The sequence below is a fragment of the Myxine glutinosa genome, chromosome 1 (assembly GCF_964187855.1).
Source record: "Myxine glutinosa chromosome 1, kmMyxGlut1.1, whole genome shotgun sequence".
Taxonomy (NCBI): Eukaryota; Metazoa; Chordata; class Myxini; order Myxiniformes; family Myxinidae; genus Myxine; species Myxine glutinosa.
This window is the reverse complement of record NC_136261.1, coordinates 384,765,937-384,779,698: the sequence shown is the minus strand read 5'-3', so window position 1 is coordinate 384,779,698 and position 13,762 is coordinate 384,765,937. Positions and strand designations below refer to the sequence as shown.

The following is a 13,762-nucleotide window of genomic DNA, read 5'->3' as shown; positions in this document are numbered from 1 at the left end:
GAGGGTTGGAAAACCAAGCAATCTTTATATCTTGGCACCAAGTAAGAAAACCAGAAATGTTGTATACCCAGAGGTTTTGAGAAATTGAAAATTGACAAAACGTCATGGAGGAAATGTACTGTGATATTGCTCTAAAATATACATGTTCTTTTCATCATATATTTGTCTTATTCTCATTCAACCCGGGTACCTCAGCTAGTATATATATATATATAAAGGGGGAGCATATATATATATATATATATATATATATATATATATATACACACACACACACACAGGCATTAAACCACCAAGAGTCTCATTGAAATGATAAACACCTTCCCCACATCACATTTACTTTAGGAGTCATATAGGACACCTGGATAAATGGAAGTTGAGGGAAATAATAAATGGGGATCACATGATCATCACCCATATCTAATGGGACTTCATAATGTTAATATCTATCTTTCTGTGTCACCAATAAAGCACAGAACATAAACAAGAATTGTTTTTTTACAGGAATATAGTACTGATGAAATATTGACAAATCGGAGACATATTTTAATTATCAAGTTAATCCTGTAGGAAAACCGGATGAAGATGAAAATTGACAATAATTGGGAGAATGTTGACAAGGATCGTTTGTGGATCGTTTGTTTGTCTTCTCCATGTTCTCCACATGTAGCTTTGTTGAAAATAGGATGATGTTGTGACCTTGTTTGTTTAAATTTGAGGGTCGGAATTAATATGATTGCTATTAAATGAGATTTTTTCAATTGGATGTTCAAGTGACGAAGAGTTGTATGGGGTTATGATGTCATATAGCGACATCATGGCAAAGCTAATGTTAATTGTTGGATGGCAGAGGTAATGGTGCAGTTTAATAAGTTCACACTGTTTGGTAAAAATAATGCTCTATGCAACATGATCCTAAAAAAGAATTCATCCCTGAATCTAAGGATCAGGTAGGGAAGGAATGGAAAATTTGGGGTATTAAAGTTACGAAACTCAAAATATCTAGGTTTGGATGTACAGTCATTGGAAAAAATTGAATATGATATAGGTTCCAGATATCTCTGCATACGAGACATTCTCATTGGGTTAAATTATTATTTTATGAATGAATGGTGTATTCATGAGGAAAGAAATTTTTGTCTGTTGAACTAACAGTTGCAGAGAAGAGGTTGTATTCTTCATCATTGAGAAATCGAGCGAAGGGCAATGTTAAATTAGCTATTTGGAAAATTGGCGAATACATTGATTAAAATAATGAGGATAAGCCGATTAGATTTTGATTCAATTCTGAATCCAGATCCGGCCCAACTTTGGGATACAAAATTGATAAGTACTATGTATTATTATGATGTTGTTTGAGTACGAAAGGGTTGTGATCACCAATTCAAGGGCAATGGTATGCTTTTGGAAGATACGTCTTTGGGAAGTTTGCATAATTTGTGAAAGATCTTGCACGAGTCCAGCAAAGCATTTTTTTTCCAGTTTGATTGAGTCGGACACATGTAACACACATGCAAAATATATACAACCATCTTGTGGGTACAGACATATATTAGGACTAAATTGACAATTTTATGATTGGATTAAGATATGAACATATATATGGTTTAATGTAACCACAGTGGAAAATAATATACAGATTTGGGACGTTTTGTAAACTTTTGAATAATGAGAAAATTCATAAAATTCATTTTATTTAGTAAATGGAAAATATTTGGGTTAGAAGTGGAGAAGCATGGTTGAAATTACGATCTAGTGGATTCATCTTGTGATGGCATGGACCTCACAAATCAAAGGTTTATGAGGATGGTCAATCATTAGTACTGCACGTTTTATCACAATAGATATTGTGTTATGATTAATGATATGAACGAGATATAGTAGTGAACCTCAAAATGGAGGAAAAACACAAATTTTATGAACTATTGAGCGTGCTGTTACATAATTTAAAAAAGAAAACGGCACGTTAAGTGCACTAACACCATACACTTTTGATAAATTGGGACATCTCCATACCGGTGTCATTTGTATTCATGAGTTAAATAAAGCGGAAATATGAAATTTGTAGAATTTGATGATAAAACTAGGTTATTTTTTTCCCTTGTGAAAATAATAAAAATAAAGGGGGAGCATCCAGTAAAAGGATGTTCAAGTGAACTTTGTGCTGTGAAAAGAATGTCGAGTGAATGGAACTGTTTTGTTTGTTCAATTTTGTTCAACCAGTGGGGTTGACTCAGCCTGTCATCCTTCCGAGGTCGGCAAATTGAGTACCAACTTGCTGGGACGAATGATCCCGGTGTGTACCCCGATTTAGAATAGGTACACCGTATTCCTGCGCATTGTAAGAGGCGACTAAGGGTTGGCGTCAGAAAGGGCATCTGGCCATAAAAGCATTGCCTCAAACAGGGAACCATGATTGTCATGGGGCCCGCAAGGCTAACCCCCCTCTAGCGGAGAAAAATGGCCTCAAAACGATCATTCATTCATTCATTCAATTTTGTTCAATTTGTGTTCAAATGATCAATTTTTATCACAATTGATGATAAAAAAAATGAAGGGATGCTCCAATTAATGGAATGAAATGTGAATCTTGAACCAGAAGGACAACATGGCCTCACTGAAGGAAGAGTGGAATTATGTGATTTATAGTATTTTTTTAATGAGTGGTGTGGATATTTTATAAGGTGGATTAAAAAGGGAAGGAAACAGTGCCCCTTGGGGCATACATCTGTTACATAATCATACACCTGTTACATAGGTATACACATAGGAAACTGCTATCTGTCCTTTGAATGTGTGGATTGTTACTAATGAGAAGTACAATAATATGGTAATCGTTGTTGAAATGTCACAAAATTATTTCTAGGATTGTAGGTTATTTGAGGTCTAATGGGATTAATGTGTAAGTCAGGAACATTTTGAAAAGAAATATGGATATATGGCATTATGAAAAAAAACAAGCAATTGAGAGCTATTGGGTTAATGGGATATAAATATACACATCTACAAGTTGATGGATTAATAAAATTTTAGTTCTGGATGATACTTAAAAAATGTTGATGACAAACAATGTTGGCAATATACAGGGAATGTGACTTGTTGTTTTTTGGGGCAAACATGTGGGTTAAAATAATTGGCTAAGTTTTAAAGATAGAGATGTTTTACAGAACTCTTATGATTATTTATACTAGGGCATGCCCGTACTATATATATATATCTAAAATTATATCCCCCCCCCTCTATTTACATGAAATGGTTTGGTCCATTCGCAAAGCCAAAGCGAAAGGCTTGCGAGTACGGTGACAATCCCCCCCCTCTATTTACATGAAATGGTTTGGTCCAAAGCGAACGGCTTGCGAGTACGGTGACAATCCCCCCCCCCCCCCCCCTCTATTTACATGAAATGGTTTGGTCCAAAGCGAACGGCTTGCGGAGTTTGGTAAAGAAATCGCCATAGCGTGCACAAACGCGCAGGAAAGCGAAAGAATCGCAAATTAGTTTTAATTCGTTTTAAAACATAGTTTAACGCCAACATAGCGGCAACATAGTTTGCCAACGTGAAATAAATGAATACGCTCTCAAATGTGCCGTCCGAGGCAGAGTCTGTTCGCCACGTTCGGCACACGTGATAGCTCGCTGCTCTCTGATTGGTTGAATCGTTTTTTGGACATAGCTCGGTAACTACTTCTCCGATTAATATGAAACCTTGAAAAGGCACATCCTCGGGTCCCCAGCAATATACCTGGCAAGTTTCAAGTATATCGGACCCGTGGTTGTCGAGAAACAGCGGTCACAGACAAACAAACAAACACACAGACACACAGACACACAGAGATTACTGGAATTATAGATAGATGAATAATGGACTATTCCATGGCAAGAGAAAATGGTTGATTTTAATAAAAAGGAGAGGGGGAAATACAGATCTTGGCAAATGATTTTGTAAAATAATGAATGTGAGAGATAATGAAAATAACGTGAAAGAAAAATTGTTAAGGATGGGGAAAATGAGGCCTATTATAAACAAACATTCAGGTTGATAAATTGAGGCCTATTATTTTTGTTTGTTTTATTTGTTATAAAAAAAAAAAAAAGAAGGGAGGTAATGATGATTTCAAGGAATTACGTGCTGAAAGTAATGCGAACCATACAGACAGTTTTTTTTGAAAATTGATACGAAGGAGATCTGTGATAATTATGATAACAATACATACATGGTTAATTTTGGATTTTTGCTTTGATTTGATTTGCAAAAAAGATTTTGCTAATGCTTGGATGAGCACCTGTGAATTACATGAGATATTTTGCAAGTAAAATATGAAAGTAAGGTTGATGAAAGAAGAAAAATTATTTAAAAGTTCCAGTAATGATTGATTTCCTTCTCACCTTGTGGTGAGAGGACCACATGATTATGCAAATGTTGAATGAATACATAAGATTTGAGATTTCTGGGTGATAGAATTTTGGGTATTTTGTTTTGTGAGATAAAGGGAAATACAATTTGAAGATTTATTGAATGCATTCATATGTACTTTGGTTCTGCTCGAAACATGTACACCCCTGATTTAATATGTTTTGTTCAGGTGTTACACATGAAATATAATCTTTCAAATGTTCCAGGGGAACCTGTGTACCAACGTAAATTGTTACAAGGCAGGACATAATTGGGATATTAATTAGATTGTCAGTTATAATGTGTTAATTCCATGTTATAAAATGATTCTGCTTGATCCAGTGTGTTGGAAACAGGCTCTGGTGTGATTAAATGAAAGAGGAGAATAACCCACTTGTGAGAATCAAAAAGAGGCTTTTGGAAGAGTTGCTGGAGATGATGATCAGTGAATTTGGCTGGCTCAAGATGAATTTATTATGGCATGCACCTCCAAAACATGGAAAGACAATTTCCTTTGGAAAATTGATAATTGTGTTTCACCTGCCCTCGCAGGAGTTTCAAGACGACCATTTGCCTGAACCACATTGTCATATGTGGGTTGAAAGTGACCACCTGCTTCAGCACAATGTCAGAAATATCTATCACATCAGCACCTGTTTTGGAACCCACATCAACAGCCAATGTTTCTTCTTCCATTGGCATGGCAAACTACAGCTCCTGCCTGATGTTCCAACATGACATCGCGACTCTGCTGATTGCCAAAGGAGGGTGAGTCCTGGATGGGACTGCGCTGGACACTGGGCCTTCATGGCTCTGCTGGCTGTGCCTGGTGTGCATCATGGATCAATTGGACATCATGATCCTGGAGCCTTCATTGATGCACCTCCAGCTTTGGTCCTCACCTCACACAATTCTGCTGATTGAGCGGGATTTGTGCAGCTCCTCACACTCTCTGCTTGAGAGGGCATGTCAGATGAAACTGGACAACAGCCTTGGTGAAGATCTGCTCATGCTTGTTGTCAGAATGGCAGTGATGCTGCCTGCTGTGCAGAGTTGTTTTGTGATCTTGCCCATCGACAACCATATTGGTGATTCAACACGCAATGGCGTATGTGCTGCTGAAACGTGGCAGATTGTGCTTTGCAAGCACAGGGAAGATTGTGACCTGTACCTGGTTCCTCAAGCACATGAGAGATAAGGGTCACTCTTTGATTACCGGAGCACAGAGTTCCAGCATTCATCCTGCTGCAGAGAATCACATATAAATAATTGCCAAATGTTAAAGGAAGTGGATCACTTGAATGAAAGAGCTCCGCAACAAACTGAACTGTCAATGACGGAGGGATTGAACATGCAAGACGGTGCTAACAACAAACAAACTTTTCCATCAGGATGGTGTATGCATGCCGTCGGTCGATGTAAATTATTTGTGAAAGCAGGGTTAAAATTCTGAACGATTGTTCCTCAAAACAGGGTCAACCTGTGACTGAAATAATTAAATTGAACACTTCTATATTATGGTCCTGGATACAGGACCAAAGGAGCGATGGCGGAAATGTAAATTTTTTCGATGAATCGAGTGATTCATATGAGCCACAACCAGTCAAAATCGTGTGTTTAGAACCTACTTATCTTGTGTACAAGGTTTTAATGATACATATAAGTTTATACATTTTTTATACACTCAACAGTATATCCATATATTCTATATAATATTTCTTTTTGACGAAGGGTAATATAGTTAAAGATATGGTGCTTTGAAATATAGTATTAGAATGGATATCGAATAATTATTCAGAAAATGTCATTGCATTATGTTTTTAATACACTCAAATATTGTTTTAAATGTTTTTGTACTGAGTTCGATAAATAGGTTGTCGAACGATATTAATTTGAAAGATATTGGTTTCAAGGCAAAGTTTGATACATCTGGCACCAGGTTTTCTGAAGTAAATAGGTTTTCAAAAAAAATTAATTACAAATTCCATTGTTTGGTAAAACTAATTTCCATCAATGCTTGTTTGCCATTTGCTCGGCAAACTTGTTTTCATTGTGGCTATGGTCTCGGCTCAGTAGGGAGTCTGAATGTCACATTGTTTGATAATAAAATGCAAATACTTGTAAATTATTGGGCAGGGTGGAGGGGTGTGTTCCCTCCCACTTCTGGAAGTGGATGGTTTTGCCTACGTGACCTCTGGGGGATGGTGATTCACATGAACCTTTCTTTCCCACTTGCTTCACATATAAGTTGGTCTTATGACTGTTTCTATCAGTCTTAAAATTGTGCATGGAATTGTCAATGCAGTCTTGTTTTTTCAAAAAAAACCATCTGGGAACAATTCAGAACTAAATACTTGTAATTGATGCAGTTGCATGTGGGTTTGCTATGGCGGGGGAGTTATCTCTGGCCTTTTGAGTTGGAGGGCTGTCAGGAGTTCCCAGTGGATCTTATTCGGAAGCAGCAATTGAAATTATGGGCATCTGCTGAATTGTCGGGACAGTTATGCAAGAATCCTGTGAAACAATGGATGTGCAGAAGATGAATGAATTACGGATAACATGCAGGTTTGGAATTTGATGTGCTTGCAAAACTCACGTATTTCTAAGATTATATTTAAAAGTTTAATAAGTAAAATATATAACGTTTTTTGTTGTTTACATTTGCACAGTATAATGTGAGTAATCTTTCAGATGTCCTTGTGGTGTCAAACACGAGTAAAAGCCGTATCCACCTATTTCTTACAAATGCTTCACATTGATAGTCAATGAATGATCTTCAAATGTCCTTGAAGTCTTCAAGGATAATTAAAACAAGCGTTTCGCCTAGGTCCCCCTGTCGGTGAAGTGATGCAAGTTGACAAAGTGGAAGACGCAAGGCGGCCATCTTGGATTTTGACGTGGCGACCCAATTTTCAATAGCTTTCTTCCTTATGCCTAGATACACCCACACACCAGATTAGAAGTTGGTACTTCGCTTATTTTTCAAGATATTCCACTCACAAGGTTCAGACATACATGGCGTCAGACATACATGGTGGCGGCCATCTTGGATTTTGACGTGGGTTGCACCCTCACACCAAATTTGAACGCGGTCTTTCGCTTAAACATGCACGCAAGCACGCCCGCACGCACGCACACACGTACAGACGGACTGACACGAAAACCATAGTCCCCCTTTCGCTCCGCAATGCGACGGGGGACAAAAATGATGGCTCCGCAAGGTCTGACAAAAGGCAATGGGAAACAGATGTGCCTCATTAAGAATATTTGATATGCAGATCTAATCTCGAACACACTCGGCAGAAGTCGGCCCATCCCAACATTAAATCGACCGATCAAATTGCATTTGCCCATCGCTCGATCCCTCCCAACCCCCCACCCTCCATATATTTCATTTGACCAATCCCCACTGTCCTAAACCCTCCCACCCACACTTTGCTCAACCAATCCAACTACTCTCCTCCCCTTTTCTTCATGCGACCAATCCCATCTTCACTCCTCCTTTCACTTGCTCCTCCCAATTTATTTCTTTGTTTCCATCAGGTATAAAAGACATGTGGACAACTTCAAATGCTCAGATTTCACTTGGGCTGTAAATATTGTATGTTGATATTGTACTTAGGATATTCACTTGGTTTGTAAATACTGAATGTTGACATTGTACTTAGGATTTTCATTTGGTTTGTCGATACAGCATGTCAATATTGTATACTGTGAATGCTACTGTGTATTTGGTGTATCCTTATGATATTTTCTTTGATGCACATCTCTACTGTACCAGGACTTAGGATTTTGTCGTGTATCTTGCAATGTGCTACAGTGTCATCTTCCTGGTTTGACAAGGGTTATTGTTTCTTGCTGTGTATCCTCATGTAAACAAAAAGTGATATCCTCCTCAAGAATTAAAAATTGTCAATCCTTCTTCTGACAAAAGGTTTTGAACATTGAATTATTGATTCATCAATTACATACTGTCCAAAATTCCACAAAACTGTCGTACCTTGTGTCTGAAGGTCAGCTTGAACCTATTTGGCAGTTGATCAAGGAGTTTTCTCCACCATTCAAACAATACTTCACTGCAATCTTCAATCAAGTTTTCTATTTCGGCCACGTCCAGGGAGGTGTGCTGCAGTGTTATGGGCCTTAACCTCACTGATAACATTGCGTACAGTGGACACAGGAACATGAAGGTCTCTGGAGATGGATTTGTAGTCTTGAGATTGTCCATGCTTGGCTACAATCTTGTGTCTGACCTCCTCAGACAATTTTCTAGTTTTCTTTCTTTTCTCCATGCTCATTGCGGTACACACAGTGACACAAAACAGCAGAATGACTCCTTTTCTCTTTTCAAACTGTTGAATGAGTGATTTTTATATTACAGGCACCTGCAACTCACCACAGGCGAGTTCAATTCCAGAGTAAAGGAGAATGACCTACCGGTACTTGAAATCTAATTATTTCTAACAATTTCTAAAAGGTACCAATAATATTGTTCAGGATATTTTAGGATTTCTGTGTGGAAGGAGATAACATTTAGCAATTCTTTTTTTTCACCTTTTTTTCGTTTTTTTTCTCTGCAAACCAAAGAAATACATATGTGGATACCAAAAGATTATTAAATTTCAAAAATTTTCTGGACGAAATGGTGCATTATTTGAAAAAATGTGCAAGGGTGCCAATATTTTTGCCCACTATTGCATTTATTTGGATGTTCTGCTATTGGTTGAAAGGGTGTGTCTGTGTCCTTCTTTGTCATGAGGTTACTATGCGTGCGTGTGTGTGTTTAAAAAAGTGATCACATGAGGCCAAATATAGTTGAATTGTATTCTTTCCACCAAGGTGATAAAGTTCACCACTATCTCATGCCATCTACTTCGTCACCCAAAATATTATCGAGACACATGAACCACATCCCAACAAAACACTATCATCGGCTGACTCTTTCCTCCCCTTCTCTCTCATCTCGCTGTTACTACTTCCTTGCGTCCGTTCAACTATGGCCTGACTACCCTATCAATTTGTTGCTTTTTTTCTCTCTCTGTCATCTCACTTTTCCATAAGCCAAGATCATATATAAACATATAAAATAAATCAACAAGAAGAAAAAGACGTAAATTGTCATAGCCCGTGTTATTTAGTAATTTTGCCATACGGAGTTATAAGCCGTCAGCCGGCTATTTTGGTTGCATTACAAAACAAAATCTTCTGCATGTATATGCTCTCATGCATTGTCTTTGTGTAAAGTTTGAACAAAACCGGCCCAAGCATGTCGAGAAATGGTTGGGGACATGGTTTAGGAACAAAATGGCCACCAATCGGCCATCTCGGATCAAATCTCGAAAGAAAATGATGAAACCAATCACTCATTTTCTGTGTGCCAAGTTTGAACAAGACTGGTAAATGCATATCTGAGAGATGGTTGAGGATGTGGTCAATATTGGGTTTTGACAACTAAAATGGCCACCAGTCTACCAGTCGACCCTCTTTGATCAGATCGCACAATAAAGGGAGGTGCACATATATGCCATCATGTGGTGCTTATGCCAAGTTTGATCAAAATCGGACGATGAATGTTCAAGAAATGGTTGGGGCAACGTTGAAGTCACAAAATGGCTGCCAGTTGGCCATCTTGGATCTGATCTCAAAGGAAAATGACGTGCGTATGTTAGCCATCATTTATTATCCATCTGTCAAGTTTGAACAACATCAGCAAATGCGTGTCTGACAAATGATTGAGGATGTGTTCAACATAGAGTTTTTTTTACATCTGAAATGGCCACCAGCCAGCGATCTTTGCAATAAAAAAATTTAAAAAACACCTTTAGAGGCCATTTTTCCCCTCAAAGTGGGGTTTGGCCTTTTCGGGCACCGTGGTTGTTGTTGTTTTTTGGTCCCCTTTTTGAAGCAATGTTTTACGGCCGGATGCCCTTCCTGCCGCCAACCCTTTTTGTCGCCTTTTTACGACGAGCAGGGAATTACCAGTGAACTGGTACTCAATTTGCCGACCTCGGAAGGATGACAGGCTGAGTCAACCCCCCTGGCATTAATTCAGCGATCGACTCGGATTCGAACCCAGGATCCTAGGATCCTAAGCTGGCACCCTAGCCGCTAGCCCAACACCAGGGTTATCTTTGCCCAATCTTTGCCCAACACCAAGCCCAATCTTTGCAATGTGAAACAAAATTATGTGCATATGAACACCATTATGTGTTGTCTTTCTGAAAAAAATTGGTCCATTCATCTCCGAGATGTGGTTGCGGACGGATGAGACCCAATCCATATACCCCCATTTTTGACAAAGTCCAATGGGGGCAATAATAACAGGTGTCAAATTAAAATTCAATCAGAATTGATGATTGTACAAATTAAGGAAAATAGGATGCAACAAGGTATATCATTGTTAGTTAAAATATTTTATATAATAATGAAGGGGATAATTGATGTTTGAGAAATTGATCGACCATCGTGGTTATTTCTTAAAGCAATTAAATCATAACGTGGTGTTGGTTTTCTTAACACCAGAGTTCATCATCAAACTATTCAAATCAAAATGTGTGGACATCGACAGAAACCTTCATGGAGAGAGTTTTTGAGGCAAGAAGCTTCAGCATCATTTGGTTCAGGTCGCTCCAGGTGGACATCAATGTCGTGCTCAGTTTTCACTTCCACTTTCAAAAATGAATCTGGAAAAAGTAACTTTTATTAAATGCAGGCACTCTTGTGTCACTTGTATAGCTGGTTCCACACTCTTAAAATGTATCAATAAATATTGCATTTTGGAGGGAATGCACGCAAGTTAACAAGATGGCACGAAATTCCTCTCCACGTCACCACAAACATAAGGGGGTTAGTTCGGCTGGTCCTCTTTCGCTCTGGTCTACCTCCAAAACATGACACAGCTCCAGTTCTCCCAAATCAACACCCCTGGATCCAACGTTGCAAAGGGTCTCCGAGCTCCGAACAGTTCTCTGCACGAGTGCATACGAGACAAAAAAAACTGCTCCAGCCGAAAGCAAGACCGAGTGAGCGCCTGCACGATTCTTCCTCCAAGGTCGAACCTTCAAGATCTGACATCACGCCATCCAATCCGCCGAGATCTTCGGGCGCAGGGCCTCATGGCCCTCTTGACCACCCACCTATTCTCCGCCTTTACTGGGTGGGGCCACTTTCCTATCATATTAATGTGGGCAGGCTTACTTGCCGATCATAATGTCTGGGTACTGCCGGTGATTGTTGTTGTTGTTGGTTAAAGACATGCGTTTTTATGGCCGGCTTGTTATAATTCTAAAAACATTGGGAAAAACCACAGGGAGCAATTACAAACTGGGGAAAACTAATCTTGACCAGACTAAGTTAACACAAACTCCACCCCCCTCCCCCCAACCCCCCCCCCCCGCCCCCAACCCCATGTGAAGACACATAAACAAACTTAATGTTATGGATTCGTCACTTCCTTCATTGTGCTTTTCATGCACTGTAAGCATTTTTGGTTCCATGTACTGTTATTGTCATCGTTTCAGTGACATGGAGATTACTGTTTGCAAAAGGTAAAAAATTCATGTTTTAAAAGAAACCGGAAACCGGATCGAGAGAAAACCAGATGAAGAATATGAGAAAAAGAAGCGGAGCAAATGAGGTCGAGAAGAAGCCGAGCTGCTTTGAGGTCTTGAGCAAACGCTGGCGAACAGGGGTCACGAGCGAACTTTGGGTTTCCTGGGAAAGGGATTCCTGTGACAGAGTGGTTATCGCTGTGACAGATAAACCTGCGTGACAGGTTTTGCGGTTGATTCCGAAGAGAATCGTTGTTGAAGTGCAGGTACGCCTTCAGTACGGGCCCGTCAGCCATTTTGCCTTGCTCCCGTTTTCGCATCGCTCCAGGCTTTTCACATCGCTTCAGCAATTTCACCGCTGTCAGCATGTCACCTGTCAGCGTGTCAGCGTTTCAGCGTGTCACCGCTGTCAGCCAGTCGTTAAGCTGGTTTGCGTGTGTAACGTGGATTTCGAGTGGGAATTTGCGGTTCGCCGTTTGAGAGCCGTTGAACGTTCATACCGGAAGGTGTGATTTCCCACTCGCCTCTTCAGGGCACCTTTGCGCATCTTTGGCAGCGTGACTGTCAGCCGAACTGGATTCTGGTCTCGATACGACATCGTTCTTAGGATCACCAGAGCATGGATCGACTTTGGCTTGATGCCGGGACAGAGACTTTGGGAATGTTCTTTTCACTCACTTGGAGCACAGTGAGCTATATTGTACGAAACTGATAGTACCATCACAGGAATGATATAACATTGGTTGTATAATTGATTAATATTGTTCTTGTGCTGTTATTCTTGTGTGACCTTAATACAATACTTGTTTTTTGGTAACAATTGGTGTGGTTTCACCATTGGTCTTTGACACACAGAATAACACATCTTTCTGCCGTGACTCCTTTCGGGGCTCTGAGGTACACCGTGACCGGGGTTTGGGGAGGAGCATGTAACAGAAATTGGGGGCCTCGTCTGGGATAGAATTCCCTAACATTCCCAAAATTCCCAAATTTGGAATTTTTTAACACCCCCAAATTTTTCAAAAAATTGGAATTTTTTTTTGTGTGAAGGTTAACAGGTGCTAACTAATAGTCACCATGGTGTTTCACGCAGAAAGGTTTGCGGCGTCCCCTAATGAGGCACAATTCCAGGCGTTAAAAAGATCGGAACTCATGATGTTGGCCAAATATTTTAACTTGGAGGTCCGAGTTAGTATGAAGAAAGCAGAGATTCAGACATTGGTGGTAGAGTCTATAGTAGGACATGGTACATGGGAAGAGGTAGCCTTGGATTGGTTACCAGCGGAAAAAGGAAATGTGGAGCTCTGGAAATTGGAGATGCAACTGCAGAGCCAGGAAAGGTTAAAAGAGTTTGAATGGAAAGCCGAGGAAAGAGCAGAGGAAAGGAGAGCTGAAAAAGAACTCGAGGAGAGAAGAGCAGAGGAAAGGAGAGCTGAAGAAGAAAGAAGAGCAGAGGAAAGAGCAGAGGAAAGGAGAGCCGAAAGGAAGTTAAAGGAACGGGACATGGAGTACCAGAAGGAACTCAAACTCAAGGAGCTGGAATTACTGGGGGAACGGAGTAGTATCCATGCCGGCTAGTTCGACAACCAGTCAGAACTCTTGGGATGTTAGTAGGCACATGAGGCTGGTTCCACCCTTCAATGAAAAGGAGGTAGCCAAGTTTTTTTTACACTTTGAGAAGGTGGCTCAAATGTTAAAATGGCCTGTGGGGTCCTGGACTATGTTCGTGCAAAGTGTTCTGGTGGGTAAAGCTCAAGATATCTATTCGGCTTTACCGATTGACCAATGTGCAGATTATGAGATAGTGAAGAAAACCATT

General features: G+C 39.8%; 1 protein-coding gene across 6 annotated transcripts in view; it reads right to left on the bottom strand.

Annotated features, from left to right (window-relative positions):
• LOC137416768 (uncharacterized) overlaps positions 1-13,762 on the bottom strand; it is a 40,683-nt gene that overhangs the window by 4,665 nt on the left and 22,256 nt on the right. For all 6 annotated transcript variants that reach the window (XM_078770256.1, XM_078770253.1, XM_078770252.1 and 3 more), the window contains one exon: positions 10,966-11,076. In XM_078770256.1, the coding sequence (XP_078626382.1) occupies positions 10,966-11,076 (111 nt within the window). The remainder of the gene's footprint in view (positions 1-10,965; positions 11,077-13,762) is intronic.